At 49.4% G+C, this 16,052-nt stretch overlaps 5 protein-coding genes across 5 annotated transcripts; 4 read left to right on the top strand and 1 right to left on the bottom strand.

The window, feature by feature from the left end:
• Nucleotides 1-772: 772 nt before the first annotated feature.
• FTJAE_13994 (Zn(II)2Cys6 transcription factor) lies at nucleotides 773-2,469 on the top strand (the record flags this gene model as incomplete). The annotated part of the gene is made up of 4 exons (XM_037347187.1): nucleotides 773-1,224; nucleotides 1,281-1,496; nucleotides 1,542-1,816; nucleotides 1,865-2,469. 4 exons carry the CDS (start codon nucleotides 773-775, stop codon nucleotides 2,467-2,469), a joined length of 1,548 nt encoding a protein of 515 aa, XP_037198987.1.
• A 365-nt stretch (nucleotides 2,470-2,834) lies between these two features.
• FTJAE_13995 (major facilitator superfamily transporter) lies at nucleotides 2,835-4,815 on the top strand (the record flags this gene model as incomplete). Its single annotated transcript, XM_037347188.1, has 6 exons — nucleotides 2,835-3,107; nucleotides 3,160-3,236; nucleotides 3,293-3,344; nucleotides 3,394-3,664; nucleotides 3,720-4,220; nucleotides 4,271-4,815. The coding sequence occupies 6 exons, from the start codon at nucleotides 2,835-2,837 to the stop codon at nucleotides 4,813-4,815; spliced, it is 1,719 nt and encodes a 572-aa protein (XP_037198988.1).
• A 446-nt stretch (nucleotides 4,816-5,261) lies between these two features.
• FTJAE_13996 (uncharacterized protein) lies at nucleotides 5,262-5,831 on the top strand (the record flags this gene model as incomplete). The annotated part of the gene is made up of 1 exon (XM_037347189.1): nucleotides 5,262-5,831. One exon carries the CDS (start codon nucleotides 5,262-5,264, stop codon nucleotides 5,829-5,831), a length of 570 nt encoding a protein of 189 aa, XP_037198989.1.
• A 1,202-nt stretch (nucleotides 5,832-7,033) lies between these two features.
• FTJAE_13997 (clathrin heavy chain) lies at nucleotides 7,034-12,258 on the top strand (the record flags this gene model as incomplete). Its single annotated transcript, XM_037347190.1, has 4 exons — nucleotides 7,034-7,120; nucleotides 7,190-7,561; nucleotides 7,617-11,849; nucleotides 11,899-12,258. The coding sequence occupies 4 exons, from the start codon at nucleotides 7,034-7,036 to the stop codon at nucleotides 12,256-12,258; spliced, it is 5,052 nt and encodes a 1,683-aa protein (XP_037198990.1).
• Nucleotides 12,259-12,712: 454 nt separating this feature from the next.
• On the bottom strand, nucleotides 12,713-15,497 carry FTJAE_13998 (dipeptidyl aminopeptidase; the record flags this gene model as incomplete). The annotated part of the gene is made up of 2 exons (XM_037347191.1): nucleotides 12,713-12,834; nucleotides 12,887-15,497. The coding sequence occupies 2 exons, from the start codon at nucleotides 15,495-15,497 to the stop codon at nucleotides 12,713-12,715; spliced, it is 2,733 nt and encodes a 910-aa protein (XP_037198991.1).
• Between the last annotated feature and the right edge of the window lie 555 nt (nucleotides 15,498-16,052).

The following is a 16,052-nucleotide window of genomic DNA, read 5'->3' on the forward strand; positions in this document are numbered from 1 at the left end:
TTTTCCGGCGTAACCTACCTCAATAGGGCTGGCCAGACTCCGTAGGGATTGGATTGAAAACGGAATCATTCACATCACATATTGAAAACATCCCAGGGCCATTCTGATTGATAATACATGATGATCTGGCTAAATCTCTCCGAATCAATGGCTTCATCGACTGCACTTCGGGTCATCATAGAATTGCGACTGCTTGGATATAGTAATACGGATTTAACCGAATTCCGAACTCCGTCATCTTAACCCCCGGCATTCCTAAACTCCGGTTTCCTTCAATTCCCATACCAAACCCCTTCAAAACTGTTTCTCGAATTCCTATCAGCCCTACTGCGCAACCGGAATTTGTTCATCACTTCTTCCTTTGTTTGTTTGTTTGTCTGTCTGTTTACGTACGCGAGATCTCTTGGCGTAGCAGTCACACAACCTTAAACAGATGGCACCACCCGAACTGTCAGGCTCTGCAGCCTCTAGTACGACAGGGACTCCCGCTGGCTATGGAAGAGCTTGCACTGCATGTCAAAGAGCTAAATGCAAGTGTATCTTGAGAGCTTCTGGCCAGGATTGTGAAAGGTGCCATCGTCTCGGCAAGCCATGTCAGCCAATGGCAACCTCGCGCAAACGGGTTGCCAAAAAGTCAACGTCTTCTAGAACCGCTCAGCTTGAAGAGAAACTTGAAGACCTCGTCACTATTCTGCGCGCTTCTCAGCCGTCAAATGGGCATTTGCACTCGGCAGGTCCCTGTGACTCAAGCCCCTTGATGAATTCCTCCAACATGGGTCACCTCACTAGTCGGTTAGAATCACTAGCGACTGCTGCAGCTTCCTCTTCCTCCTCAGAAACTTATCCTCGTCCGTATCCTGTGTCTCATAATTATGATTCAAGAAGCACAGCCAATACCAACCCCAATACCTCCCCATCCAGCATTGGTGAAGATGCCTCCACCTCGTTTGATCCCACCCCAGAAGAGGCTGAAATGTGTCTGGCAAAATTCCAACAATGGCTCAAGAACTTTCCTTGCATGATTCTACCACAAGATATAACAGCCGCGACTCTCCGGAAAGAGAAGCCATTTTTGTGGTTATGTATTATGAACATCACCTCCATGTGTGTTGAGCAGCAGATGAAGATGAAAGATCAAGTACGCCAAGAAATCGCCACGAGAATTATCATAAACCATGAGAGATCTATGGACTGCCTTCAAGGACTGATATGTTACATTGCTTGGTTAGTTAATCACCAACATTCTCTCATCGTAGCATGTTCTGACACTAGCTATCTAGGGCTGCCACCACTTCAAGTCCAGGCAGGCCGTTTATCATCACATTTTGCCAAATGGCTGTACTACTTGCATATGATCTCGGTCTTACCAAAGCCCCTGTTGAAGAACAGTACTTCACAATATGTTTCAAGATGTGGGGAGGACGACCCCCTCCACCTCGGTTACGCACTCAAGAAGAAAGGCGAGCTGTCGTGTCACTGTGGTTTTTGACTTCAGTGTAAGTAGCATTCCCTCAGATTACAAGCCTTATTGACCTTTGTAGCATGTCATCATTCGTCGGCAAGATGGATCCTCTTCAATGGACACCGCATATGAGTGATTGCCTGGAAGCTCTTGAAAGAGACAAACTATGGCCATCGGACGAGCTTCTGGCCACATTTGTCAGGTATCAGCTTGTTGCAGACGAGGCACAGAAACTGCTCGTTCGAGATGTCATGGGCGAGTCATCTTCGGCGCCTACATATGTTTTCAGAAAGAGTTTGCTTGCCAAACTCCAAGCAGTCCGAGACGGATTGCCAGCGAATATGCCTATAACCCGTAAGTCTAAAATGCATTCATGGCGCAAAGCATACTGACAGATTCCAGCGGTTTTGCAAGCACATTCGCTCGCGACAGAGATTCAAATCAACTCCGTCGGGCTCTTTATGCAAAACATACCAGTCAATCAGCGAATTGAAAGCATGTATTCTTGCCTTCAAGCAATAAGATCATGGTACAATGTTTTCTTTGACATACCTCCAGAAAATGTTCCAGGAGCACCCTTTGCAATCTATATCCAGCTGTCACAAGTTCAGATTGCCCTCTATCGACTTACTACGTCAGAAGACCCTGCTTGGGACAAGGAGTTTGTCCGAAATACGGCAGACTTGCTTGTACTACTGGACCAAGTCGTTGAACTCTTCACACGGGTGGATTCTGTCTATAAGATGAAAACAAGCCAAGGTGAAGAAACGGTGTTTGCCATGGGGGCTAAGATTATGAACAACATCCGAGTTTCATGGGAACCTACACTATCACGACACCTAAGAAATGCATCTTCGATGCAGACAAATCCAGGAGCAGGTCCGTCGGTGCCAACGCCTCCTCCACCATCAACGGCTCAGGCAACCATGGACATGGCGAACATTAATATGATTGATTTTGGTGATGTAACTTGGATGGGCGACGTTTTTGGCCCATGGGAGTTTTAGTACAGTATCTTAACGAATGGATACCGGGAAATAATATTGCACCGAATCCATCTGGGAAAAGGCACCAAGAAAGGAGCATGGTCCAATTAGTTCTGCGAGTTCAATGGTTGGGCGGAATTCCGTTCCAGAAGTGACAGCCAACTCCGTTGACACCACATTCAGCCTTAACACCACAACAAATGAACCCTGGACTAGAAATTACACTACCAACTCCTGAGGAGAGACTGTGCTTATGTCTTATATGGCTGTTTTGTCAAATTGTTTAAGAATGCGGTGTCCCCAAGATGCCAGGCAACTTTTTGAAAGCCTCGAGGCTCAACCAACTCTGCATTCTTATTTGAAGTTCTATCTTTGAATGTGATAATATGACTACGCCGATATCAAAGACAGAGCGCAGCGAGCCTCATCTCATCAGCGGCGACGATGAAAAGACCGGATCGCGTTCAGATACACCGACCTTGAACGAACCCACTCAAGACGAGAAGCCGAAGAAATCAGAAGATGGCGATGGCGATGGCGAACTCACAACAGAGGAGGAGGAAACCGAATGGATATCGGGATGGAAGCTTGCAAGCATGATGATATCTCTTACGCTTGCTGCATTCTTGATGCTGCTGGATATGTCCATCATCTCAACGGTAATTTCCACATTCAGTCCTTGGAGTTTCACTCGATACTAAGGATATTTAGGCTGTTCCACGCATAACTTCGGACTTTCATTCTTTACCAGACATAGGATGGTATGCCAGTGCATACAACCTTGCTAGGTAGGGTCAGCGCTAGGTTAAATCCTCCAACATTTGCTGACCACGATATGTCACAGTGCTGCCCTACAACCACTTACCGGCAAAATATACATGTACTTCAACACAAGAGTGAGTAATCTCCAGCCCAACCTATAGTACAGACTCTCACACACTGCAGTGGACTTTCTTAGCGCTGTTCTTCGTGTTCGAAGTTGGCAGTCTTATTTGCGGCGTAGCCCAGTCGTCTACTATGTTGATTATTGGCCGAGCCGTTGCTGGAATAGGCTCTTCTGGTATCCAAAATGGTGCTCTTACTATGATTGCGAAGGCGGTTCCTATTCATAGGCGTCCGTCCCTCGTCGGTATCATCATGGGGTTTGCTCAGCTAGGAATCATCAGTGGCCCTTTGGTAGGAGGCGCTTTTACTGAGTATAGCACTTGGCGATGGTGTAAGTCATGTTCATCGTTGTTCAAGACTTTTACAAATACTGACAATGCATCTAGGCTTTTACATCAACCTTCCCATCGGCGCCATCTGCGCGGTTCTGATTCTGTTCGTCCATATGCCTGATCATCGAGCCAATAGAGATGAAAGCGCTATGCAGATTCTGAAAACGAAACTCGACTTCACCGGCTTCGTCTTGTTCTGCCCTAGCATAGTGATGTTGCTTCTGGCCCTTCAATGGGGAGGTCTTGAGTATCCTTGGGACTCTGCAACTGTCATTGGACTCTTTTGTGGCGGCGGTGTTCTTTTCATCATCTTTATATACTGGGAGCATCGCGTTGGCTCAGAGGCCATGATTCCTCTCCCAATTGTACGCACAAGAGAGGTCTGGGCTTCGTGTCTGTCACAGTCTTTTCTGTTTTCTACGGTGATGGTGGCATCGTACTATTTTCCTGTCTATTTCCAATCGGCCAAAAATGCTTCACCTTTCACTAGTGGTGTCAATCTTCTGCCCAGCATTCTCAGCGTTATCTTTGCAGCTGTCGCAAGTGGCGCTCTTGGTAAGTCACCTTGGCAGAGAACCTGAAGTCACTCAGCTAACAGACAGCAGCTCAAAGAGTTGGCTACTACCTTCCATTCGCCACAGCCAGCGGTGTTCTCTCTTCTATCGGCTTTGGTCTGGCTTCTTCCATGGGCCCCTACGCTTCCACAGCTACATGGGCCGGTTATCAGATCTTGCTAGGTCTTGGTCGTGGTCTCGGCTTACAGATGCCCATTATCGCCATCCAGGCGAACACAAGTGCTGATGTTACTCCTATAGCCATGGCAATCTTGACTTTCTCGCAGACTTTTGGCAGTGCCATCTTTATCACAGCTGCCAATGTCATTTTCACTCATGAGCTTCGCAATGAGCTTGTCAGAAGACTTCCCGATATCAACGCTGACATGATCATCGATGCCGGTGCTGGAGCAGTCAGTGACGTTGTATCCGGAGCGGATTTGCCTCAGGTCTTGTGGTCATACTCCAGAGGTGTACGTGCGACGTTTCTGCTTGCTGTAGGCACGTCTTGTGCCATGGTTCTTACATCTTTTGGAATGGGATGGAAGGATATTAGGAAGAAGCCCGCCCCTTCCCCTGTCTCCGATGAAGCTTGAAGAGAAAATAGCAAAAGTTCTGAGGTTCAAGCACGATGTGGATTTCAAGCATACATAGAATGGCCGGTTTGAGGTAGTGAACGGTATAGGTCATTTGATTAGGGCCAATAAGTACCAAGTATGACAATCTCAGCTTAATTATATCATTACAATGAAATCAGTCTTTTATTCTCACTCTAGTCTAATCCGAATGTCGATTGTGTTTGTGTTTGTGTTTGTGTTTGTAAGTGATATGTGCTTTTGCTGTGTCACGATTTGCTGTAGGGTAACTTTTTTCATAAGAGAAAGATTCAATACCTCATTTGTTACTCATGCATCATCAAATCAGCTTTAACCTCACCAATATTGCGTTCCCCCAGGCCTTGCTTTATTTGCCATCTCATTTTTGGGCAGCAAGACAAGCCACTTTTGTATTATCCAAGGGCTCAGCATTCTTCTTTGCAACGATGAATCGGCCAAATCGGCCTCGAAATCGGCAACCTCGCCCCCCACGTCAACAGCAGAATAACCAACGAGGAGGCTCATCAAGGCCATCTCGCGCACCTGCAACACCACAGCAAGCATCAGGCACAGTCCCAACAGTACAACAAGTCATTCCTGGAGCTTCAGTATTCATCATTCTGAAAGAAGATCAGCCCACAGGAGAAGAGACAAAAGGAATAGTGCAGGATATCCTCACGCGGGGCAATCATCCACGAGGTATCAAAGTACGACTACAGGATGGCCAGGTGGGCCGAGTACAGAGAATGGGCAACACAGCTGCAGCGGCGGGAGAGACAGGAAGTCAGTCGCAGTCAACGAGATTTACTATGCGATACACGGATGTGAGGCGAGACGATGAGTTTGCTACTGGGCCTCCGCCAAGAAGTTTGGCGGATTTCATACCGGATATCGATGAAGGTTTGGGGAGTGCTCCGAGTGCTGGTGTTGAGACGGTCAAGTGTCCGTTTTGCGAAGGATTTGAGGGAGATGAGGCGGCTGTTACACATCATATTGACCGGGAACATCTGTCATAGTTGGATGTTGAAGTTGATTTGTTTCATATGTTTGAGATTGGGCGCATAACTTAAGTTCTTAAAGGGTGTTTGGATACGGATTGGCACATATTAAACGAATGAGGATATGGTTTGCCTGAATAAGTTGTTGTGTATTTGGAATAGTTTCTCGAGATTCCATCAAGTCATATAACAGGGGGTATGGTTTACTGAGTATGATTCCAGATTATAGATGGGGGTAAACGATTTCTCGGGTTTGTTCTTTTATTTCCATAAACCTTATGACCAGTTTTCGGGTGTCCCTGTCAGACCTGTTTGCACATGCAGCATGCTATAATTGAGCTCAAGCTGTTGTGTTACAAGCTACAGCCAATCTCTCAACCAGAATGAGCTTGACCACAAATTTTGACAAAAATTAGAAAGAGATTCGCTTCAAGCCAGAAACCAGTATCATAGCAAGATGTCACTCACTAGCTCAGTTTAAAGCTTCACGTGGTGAAGCTGCTAAATCATTTCAATTGATGGGTTCAGGGTAATCTCGACAGTGATTCAAGCTCCCCCTTTTCCTTGATCGATTGGCGCCTGTTTGTTGATGACGAAAGCCTGCTTGACTCAATCTCGGCCGGCTCGGAAAATCAAGGCGCCATGCTGCTAATTATTGGCTCCTGAAATAGGCTGTCAGCATTGGCACGCCGGGCCAGTGCGAGCCAGTGGACGCTAGCTCAAGGCACGCCGTATTTCAATAGAGGGTACGTACCTTCTGCTCTGGCTCAGTGCTGCACCTCCACTCTCCACTTCAATGCAGCTGTACCTGTGGCTCCTTCCAAACAGAACAGGTAACGTAACCCAAAGTGACCTGGACCTAACCTAACCTTCTTCTTGATCTCTCCTTTAACCAAAACACACCCTCACCACCCATTGCTCATCCTCCCTCTCGACGACTAATTCGCCTGTGCCCATCAGTGGAATTCGCATCTCCACGTCGTCGCTTTTGTTTTCTTTCCCTTCGATTCCTCGCGCTTGTTTACTTCGAAATATTGTCTCCTGCCACGCGGCATATGGAAGCTCACACTGCGCCAACCTTAGGCAACCCCGGCATAATTACTGACGATCGATCCGAGATCGATACCAATTCTTCTTCCCAGTCTTTCGACCGAACTCGAGCTTAGGAGCGTCGATTTGAGAAAGGTCCCTTTTACCTCATCATAGGCCACACCGGCGCCATGCCGACCCTGCCCATCAAGTTTCAGGAGCTTGTCCAGCTCGCCAATGTTGGCGTGGACACACAGAGCATTGGCTTCAACTCCTGCGTATGTCCCACAAACTGCCACCAGCTACTCGGTCGCGATAAGCAAGGCCATGAGCTAACTAGAAGCTAGACACTCGAGTCCGACTCCTACGTGTGTGTGCGAGAGAAGAAGAACGAAGCTGCCCAACCTGAGGTTGTTATTATTGAGCTCAAGAATGGCAACAACGTCACCCGTCGGCCGATCAAGGCCGACAGTGCCATCATGCACTGGAACCGACAGGTTATTGCTCTCAAGGCTCAGTCTAGAACACTGCAGATCTTCGACCTCGAGCAAAAGAAGAAGCTCAAGTCCTGCACCATGAACGAGGATGTCCAATTCTGGAAGTGGATCAGCGAGAACGAGCTTGGTCTTGTCACAACAACCAGCGTCTTCCACTGGAATGTCTACGATGCGGGTCAAGATGCCCCCGTCAAGGTCTTCCAGCGCAATGATAACCTCAACGTGAGCCGCTTTCATCCGCCACTAATATGGCATTCTAGTGCTAACAAAGTTTCAGGGCTGCCAGATCATCAACTACCGAGTCAACAGCGATGGCAAGTGGATGGTAGTCGTTGGTATTTCATCCCAGCAGGGCCGTGTGGTTGGTGCCATGCAGCTCTACTCCAAAGATCGTGGAATCAGCCAGGCCATAGAAGGTCACGCCGCCGCCTTCGGTACCCTTCGCCTAGAAGGTGCTCCCCAAGATACCAAGTTCTTCAGTTTCGCTGTACGAACGGCAACCGGCGCCAAGCTTCACATTGTCGAGGTCGACCACCCCGAGTCGAATCCAGTTTTCCAGAAGAAGGCGGTTGACATGTTCTTCCCCCCCGAAGCCACCAACGATTTCCCCGTCGCTCTCCAGGTTTCTCAGAAGTACGGCGTCATCTACATGGTGACCAAGTACGGCTTTATCCACCTTTATGATCTTGAGACTGCCTCGTGCATCTACATGAACCGAATTTCGAGCGAGACGATTTTCACAACATGCACGGACGACGGCTCCTCTGGTATCGTTGGCATCAACCGAAAGGGTCAAGTTCTTTTCGTGACCATCGACGACAACAACATCATCCCGTATCTTCTTCAGAACCCGGCCAACTCAGAGATGGCTATCAAGATGGCCTCAAGAGCTGGACTTCCCGGTGCTGACAACCTTTATGCCCGCCAATTCGAGCAGCTATTCAACGCGGGAAGTTATCTGGAGGCTGCTAAGGTTGCCGCCAACTCCCCACGAGGATTCCTGCGAAGCGCCGAGACTATTGAGAAGTTCAAGCGCCTTCCTGTTCAACCTGGTCAGATGGCTTTCACACTTCAATACTTCGGTATGCTTTTGGACAAGGGCGCCTTGAACCGTGAGGAGACCCTCGAGCTTGCACAGCCTGTTCTCCAGCAGAACCGCAAGCATTTGCTTGAGAAGTGGTTGAAGGAGGGCAAGTTGGACTGCTCTGAGGCGCTCGGAGACTTGGTCCGTCCTTACGATATGAACATGGCCCTTACCATTTACCTTAAGGCGGAGGTCCCCGCAAAGGTTGTTGCTGGTTTTGCTGAGACAGGCCAGTTTGATAAGATTCTCCCGTACTCGGCTCAAACCGGCTATCAACCTGATTATATCCAACTTCTTCAGCACATCATTCGTATCAACCCTGAGAAGGGTGCCGAGTTTGCTAGTGCTCTGGCTAATAACGAGCAGGGCTCCTTGGTTGATTTGGAGCGTGTTTGCGACATCTTCCAAGGACAGGGTATGATCCAACAAGCCACTGCCTTCCTCCTTGATGCGCTGAAGGAGAACAAGCCTGAACATGCCCGTCTTCAGACCCGACTGCTGGAGATGAATCTCATGCATGCTCCTCAAGTTGCCGAGGCTATTCTGGGCAATGAGATGTTCACTCACTTCGACAAGTCTCGCATTGCCCAACTTTGCGAGCAGGCTAATCTTCCTCAGAAGGCTTTGGAGCTCTATGAGGACCCCGAAGCCATTAAGCGCGTCATTGTCAACATTCCTGGCTCCCCCAACTTCAACCCCGACTGGCTCACCACCTTCTTCGGCAAGCTTTCTGTTGAGCAATCCCTTGATTGTCTAGATGCCATGATGAAGACGAACATTCGACAAAACTTGCAGTCAGTGGTTACTATCGCCACCAAGTACTCTGACCTCCTGGGAGCTGTTCGCCTGATTGATCTCTTCGAAAAGTACAAGACTGCTGAGGGTCTGTTCTACTACCTCGGTAGCATTGTGAACCTATCTGAGGACCCCGACGTGCACTTCAAGTACATTGAGGCTGCTACCAAGATGGGCCAGTTTAACGAGGTTGAGCGATTGTGCCGCGATAGTAACGTGTACAACCCAGAGAAGGTCAAGAACTTCCTTAAGGAAGCTAAGCTGCCCGAGCAGCTTCCTCTGATCATCGTCTGCGATCGTTTCAACTTTGTTCACGACCTGATTCTGTACCTGTACCAGAACCAACAATTTGCTGCTATTGAGACCTACGTCCAGTCTGTGAACCCTACACGAGCTCCCGAAGTCATCGGAGGCCTTTTGGATGTCGACTGCGACGAGAATGTCATCAAGCAGTTGTTGCAGACCGTTAACGCACAGGCTATCAGCATTGATTCGCTTGTTTCTGAGGTCGAGTCTCGAAACCGACTAAAGCTTCTCTTGCCCTTCCTCGAGAAGACCCTTAACGAGGGTAACCAGCAGCAAGCTGTTTTCAATGCTCTTGCCAAGATCTATATCGATTCCAACAACAACCCGGAGAAGTTCCTGAAAGAAAACGATCAATATGATACCTTGACAGTCGGAAAGTACTGTGAGAAGCGTGACCCCAACCTGGCTTACATTGCCTACTCCAAGGGACAAAATGACTTGGAGCTCGTCAACATCACAAATGAGAACTCCATGTACCGAGCCCAGGCGCGATATCTGTTGGAGCGATCTGATAATGAGCTGTGGGGCTTCGTGCTGAGCGAGAACAACATTCACCGACGATCTGTTGTTGACCAAGTCACCGCGACCGCGGTTCCTGAGGCTAATGACCCTTCGAAGGTCTCCGTGGCCGTTGCTGCTTTCCTTGAGAATGATCTACCTCTCGAGCTTATTGAACTTCTTGAGAAGATCGTTCTCGAGCCTTCACCTTTCAGCGATAACCAGAATCTCCAGAACTTGCTTATGTTCACTGCTGCCAAGGCTGATAAGGGACGTGTCATGGATTACATTCACAAGCTCGACAACTACAACGCCGATGAGATCGCCACCGCCTGTATTGAGGTTGGCCTCTTTGAGGAAGCTTTCGAGATTTACAAGAAGGCCGATAACAAGTCTGCTGCTGTTGACGTCCTGATCGAGAACGTGGTCAGCATCGACCGTGCCCAGGGTTATGCCGAAGAAGTTGACCTGCCCGAGGTCTGGAGCAAGGTTGCCAAGGCTCAGCTTGATGGTCTTCGTGTTTCTGATGCTATCGAGTCCTACATTAAGGCCGAGGACCCCCGCAACTACCTGGAGGTCATTGAAGTTGCTACCCACGCCGGCAAGAACGAGGACCTTGTCAAGTACTTGCGCATGTGCCGCAAGACCCTCCGCGAGCCTGCTATCGACACTGCTCTGGCTTTCTCTTATGCTCGCCTTGACCAGCTCTCCGAGCTTGAGGACTTCCTCCGAGCTACCAACGTTGCTAACATTGAGGAGTCTGGTGACAAGGCTTACGAGGAGGGCTTGTTCGAGGCTTCCAAGATCTTCTATACTAGCATTTCCAACTGGGCCAAGTTGGCAACCACTCTTGTTCACCTCGGTGATTACCAAGCTGCCGTTGAGTGTGCCCGCAAGGCCAACAACATCAAGGTGTGGAAGCAGGTTCACGAGGCCTGTGTTCAGAAGAAGGAATTCCGACTTGCCCAGATTTGCGGTCTCAACCTGATTGTCGATGCTGAGCAACTCCAGACCCTAGTCAAGGAGTACGAGCGCAACGGTTACTTTGACGAGCTTATTAGCCTTCTCGAGCAAGGCCTTGGCCTTGAGCGCGCCCATATGGGAATGTTCACTGAGCTCGGTATCGCTCTCTCCAAGTACCACCCTGACCGCCTCATGGAGCACATCAAGATCTTTTGGTCTCGCATGAATCTCCCCAAGATGATCAAGGCCTGCGAGGAAGCGAACCTCTGGCCTGAGCTGGTCTTCTGTTACTACCATTATGACGAATTTGACAACGCTGCTCTTGCCGTCATCGAGCGACCCGAGAACTCCTGGGACCACCAGCAGTTCAAGGAGATCGTGGTCAAGGTTGCCAACCTGGAGATCTACTACCGTGCTATCAAGTTCTATGTTGAGCAGCATCCCTCGCTCATCACTGACCTTCTTGCAACTCTTACTCCTCGTATTGACGTTAACCGCGTTGTCAAGATCTTCCAGAAGAACGATGACCTCCCTCTTATCAAGCCTTTCCTGCTCAACGTGCAAACTCAGAACAAGCGTGTTGTGAACGAGGCTGTCAACGATCTGCTCATCGAGGAGGAGGATTACAAGACCCTACGTGACTCAGTCCAGAACTATGACAACTACGATGCTACCGAGCTGGCCAGCCGTCTGGAGAAGCATGACCTCATCTTCTTCCGCCAGATTGCTGCTTCCATCTACCGCAAGAATAAGCGATGGGAGAAGTCTATTGCCTTGTCTAAGCAGGACAAGCTGTACAAGGACGCTATCGAGACCGCTGCCCTATCTGCCAAGACCGAGATTGTCAGCGACCTCCTTCAATATGTAAGTACCAGTTGAGACCTGGAAATCCCTAACATACTAACGTCTGTAGTTCGTCGACATTGGCCACCGCGAATGCTACACTGGCATGTTGTACGCTTGCTACGAGCTCATCCGCCCTGACCTTGTTCTGGAGCTCTCATGGCGCCATGGCCTCATGGACTTCTCTATGCCTTACATGATCAACATGCTCGCCCAGCAAACAAAGGACCTCGCCCTCCTGAAAGCAGACAACGAGGCACGCAAGGCAAAGGAGCAAGAGAAGGAGAAGACCGACGACAACACACCAATCCTTGGCGCTTCTAGACTCATGATCACAGCTGGACCTGGTGGCATGGGCTCTTCACCCTCGCCTGCACCATATGGCCAGGCAAACGGCTTCGCGCCGCAGCCCACCGGCTACGGTTTCTAGATGCAGGTACCGGTACCGATGTGGCGCTGCCTTCCCCCCTATTTTATCCGAGGACCGGTAGCGCATAATCAGTATCTTGTTCATGGGCAGGAGAATAAATTCAAAATGGATTCGTACCCGCCGTACCCGCCTACGGATATCAGAAAAGGATAGTTTATTGGCGAGGATACAGATCCTGTAATCATATTTTGCTTCTCCCGCGAGTTGCGCGTGGAGGCGTTGGAAGGAGGATTTTGAGCGATTGACCTCTTATGGGCTTTTGTGGTAGACTGGAGGACGAAGTTCTGATAGTAAATTTCGCAGTCAGACGCATGTATTCTGTCGGACTGCTGTATGTTGTATGATAGTACATTGATTTGTCTTGTTATCCTGTCTCTTTAATGCAACGCTATGACACGCCATGATACTATGAATCTGCCATAATGCAATCCAGACACTGTTACAAAATGCTATGCTAAACCAAAGACACTCCGTCAATCTCACGCTTCTCCTTCTCGACGCCATCCTTGTGAGGCTTTGGGTTAGAAATCTTGAGCCACTCGCCATTGAAGGCGTTGATGAGCCAATTACGAAGTTCTAGAAACCAATTGTTAGTCCGAGTTTACTACGTCAAAAAGGTGAAACTTACTATCGTATACGATGCGGTTTCCGTTATGGAAGTAAATACTGTGGTCGCTATCAGGGAAAACGTGAACATCATAGTTCTCTACACCCGCAAGATCAAGCTCATCAAGAAGCGTGAGCGAGTTCTGGAAGTGGACATTGTCATCGGCAACGCCGTGCATAAGAAGGAAACGCTTGTTGCTGCCGAGAGCTGTGGCATTGGCGATCATGGACATGTCGTAGCCATCAGCGTTCTCTTGTGGTGTACGCATGTAACGCTCGGTGTAGATGCTGTCGTAGAAGCGCCAGTCAGTGACAGGGGCGACAGCCATGCCATAGCTGAAAGTGCGTCCGGCGTCTTGCTCAAGTGTCTTGAGGGTAGTAAAGCCGCCATAAGACCAGCCCCAGATGGCCAGGCGGTCGGCATCGACGTAGGGACGGGAAGCGAACGACTTGGCAGCGGCGATGTGATCTTGCGACTCCAGAACACCGAGTTGAGAGCGGACTACCACACGATGCTTGCGGCCGAGGAAGCCTGTGCCTCGAGGATCGACAGTGACAACTAGGTAGCCAAGGGCTGAGGCAACATAGGATTGGAAGTCAACTGAGAATCTCTTGGTAACAGACTGAGAGCCTGGGCCAGAGTATTGCTGGAAGAGGACTGGGTATTCCTTCTTAGGGTCGAAGTGAGGGGGACGCCTTTCAACGTAGTTGACCTCAACGCCATCACCAAGATCGAGGGTGCCGTATTGCATAACAGGAAGCTCGTGGCGACGGGCACGCTCGGCCAGCTCGGAGTTATCCTCAACGACACGCTCGTAGGTAAAGACACTCGAAGGTGTGGAGATGACTTTCTGGCTGGGGACCTTGGGACCGCGGTATGACAGGAGGACGAAGCCAGCACCGTTGGAAAAGGAAGCATCGTAGTAAGCCTCAGTCTCAGGGTCAGTCAGAGCTTCGAGAGAGGTACCGTCAAGCTTGACAGAGTAGACATGGCGCTGGATAGATGACTCTTTGGCTGCGATGAAGTAGACTAAGTTGTTTGCGAGATCGATCGCTGAGGGAGCATCGTCGATTTCCCATTTGCCCTTGGTAAGCATGATGGGTTCAGGGTTATCGAGAGGAGTGAAGTAAGCTAGATGATCATAGCCCTCGTGCAGATAAGAGTCAACGTATCCATCGTGATCACGACCATTCTCAGGATCGGCAGGGATATAAGCTGTCTTGTGGGAGATCTCGAACCAACCACCGTCAATCTTATCGACGTCAATGGTGTTGACAGTCTTGCCCTTGCGCGAACCAACGTCAATCAGGACGACCTTGAGAATATCGCTGACACGGTTGGTCTCCTTGACGAGAGCCTTGCCACCGGCCCATAGAAGATTGTTGATGATGCGATCATCGTCGGCAAATTGCCCATCGATATCAACAGAGAAGACATCCTTCTTCGACACGTCGTAGAAGAGCAGGTCAACAACTGGGTTGTGCGCACCAGCCTTGGGATACTTGATCTGCTCAACCTCAGGGTATGCCTCTTCTCCTTCTTCAGGGTCGGTACCACTGGGCCGCTTGATGAAGAACTGGACTGGAAACTCGGGAACACCCGTCTCGTTTGTGCGAAGGAAGGCCAAGTACTCGCCATCTTCAGACCACCATGTAGCGCTGCGACCACCAAAGACTTCTTCCTCATAGACCCAGTCGGGAATACCGTAGAAGTACTCTGGGCCACCGTCCTTGGTGATCTTGACAACATTCTTCTTATCGTCCAACTTTCGGATATATAAGTTGTTGTCTTGAGTGTATGATATTGCGTCGCTCTTGGGACTCCATGTAGCGAGCTGGATTCGAGCATCAGGCTTGCCAGGGACGAGCGGTTCAGCTTCTTGAGTCTCGACATCGAGAATAAAGTAGATGGCGCTGAAAGAGTGACGCCAGTTCTTCTTCTTTTCGACGCCGAGAAGGACCTTTTTCAGATCGGGGCTGGGCTCGTTCCATTCGGGAGAGTATTGATTTCCTTCGTAAACAAAGAAGTTGTCCTTCATCAATGTTCGTGACTTGGAGGCTTTAACTTCTGTATCAATGGGCGATCTAGCCTCCTTATCGTTGCGAATATCCTCGACAACGATGTATGGCTTCTCGCTCGCTCCAACCTCAAGCAGTAAACCGTCCTCTCCATCAGGACCGCCAATCCAGCTGATACTGTGTGACTTGGCCTGCCAGAAGCCACTAAAGAGCTGATCCATTGTGACGGCCTTTCCTGAACCCCGAGTCGCAGCATCAGGATCGTGCTCGGTATCGCTCTCGTGATGATATGAACCGAAATAGAGGAATGTGCCGAGACCAATGAGCCAAGCTGTGACAAAGACAGAGCCGACAATTATGAGAATGCGTCGCAATCCTCTATCCATGGGCTCACGATGAAGGGAAGCTCCAGGGCCGAGGAAAGGACCCGTCTCTAGATCGTCCTCTTCCTTGAGGGGATCATCGTCCTCGAGGGCTCGAGAATCGGTGTTATCTCTTGAAGCGTCCATCATTGTCTTCTCTTGTATCCTATCGAACACAAGACTTGTCGTCGAAGCCGAAGAGATGGAATCGTCGGAGTATCGACGGTCGCTGGCAGGGCTTAACGGGGCCATATTTGAAGCCGTTATTAGAGGAGGGTGTCCTCCGATGTATATCGAGTTGGTTGTTGGTGGTGTCTGTGGTACGCGAGTCTAGTCTATTGGTGCTGGCGCATGTTGCGGTGCGCGCGGAAGCGAGCGTCGGAGATTGAAATGAATAACGAACGATAGGCTAGTATGAGACAAACAAATGAGTCGGCGAATGGAAGTGGATGAAAGAAAAGAAAGAAACGAGGCGTCAATTGGATCTGTATTCGGTTGTCAATAGAGACTAACTAACAAGAGCGAGGGGATGGATGGATGAATGATGGGCTATGCTAAGATGCTAATGCTGATGCTAATGCTCCGTCTAAGCTCGTGCTCGTGCTCGTGCCGACTTGTCGCATCGGGCAAAGCTCCTGATGACATAAGCTGGCGATCAGTGAGTTGTGTTTCACATTGAGGGTTTGTTTGGATCAATCTGTCCTCATACAATTACTTCCCAAAATGTATGATATTGAGTGTTACTCTGTATCATGAATCAACTGCTTCGATACGATGTGAGGTCCGGCGCATGCAGCATCATCACCA

This window comes from Fusarium tjaetaba (assembly GCF_013396195.1).
Source record: "Fusarium tjaetaba strain NRRL 66243 chromosome Unknown NRRL66243_c0000516, whole genome shotgun sequence".
NCBI lineage: Eukaryota > Fungi > Ascomycota > Sordariomycetes > Hypocreales > Nectriaceae > Fusarium > Fusarium tjaetaba.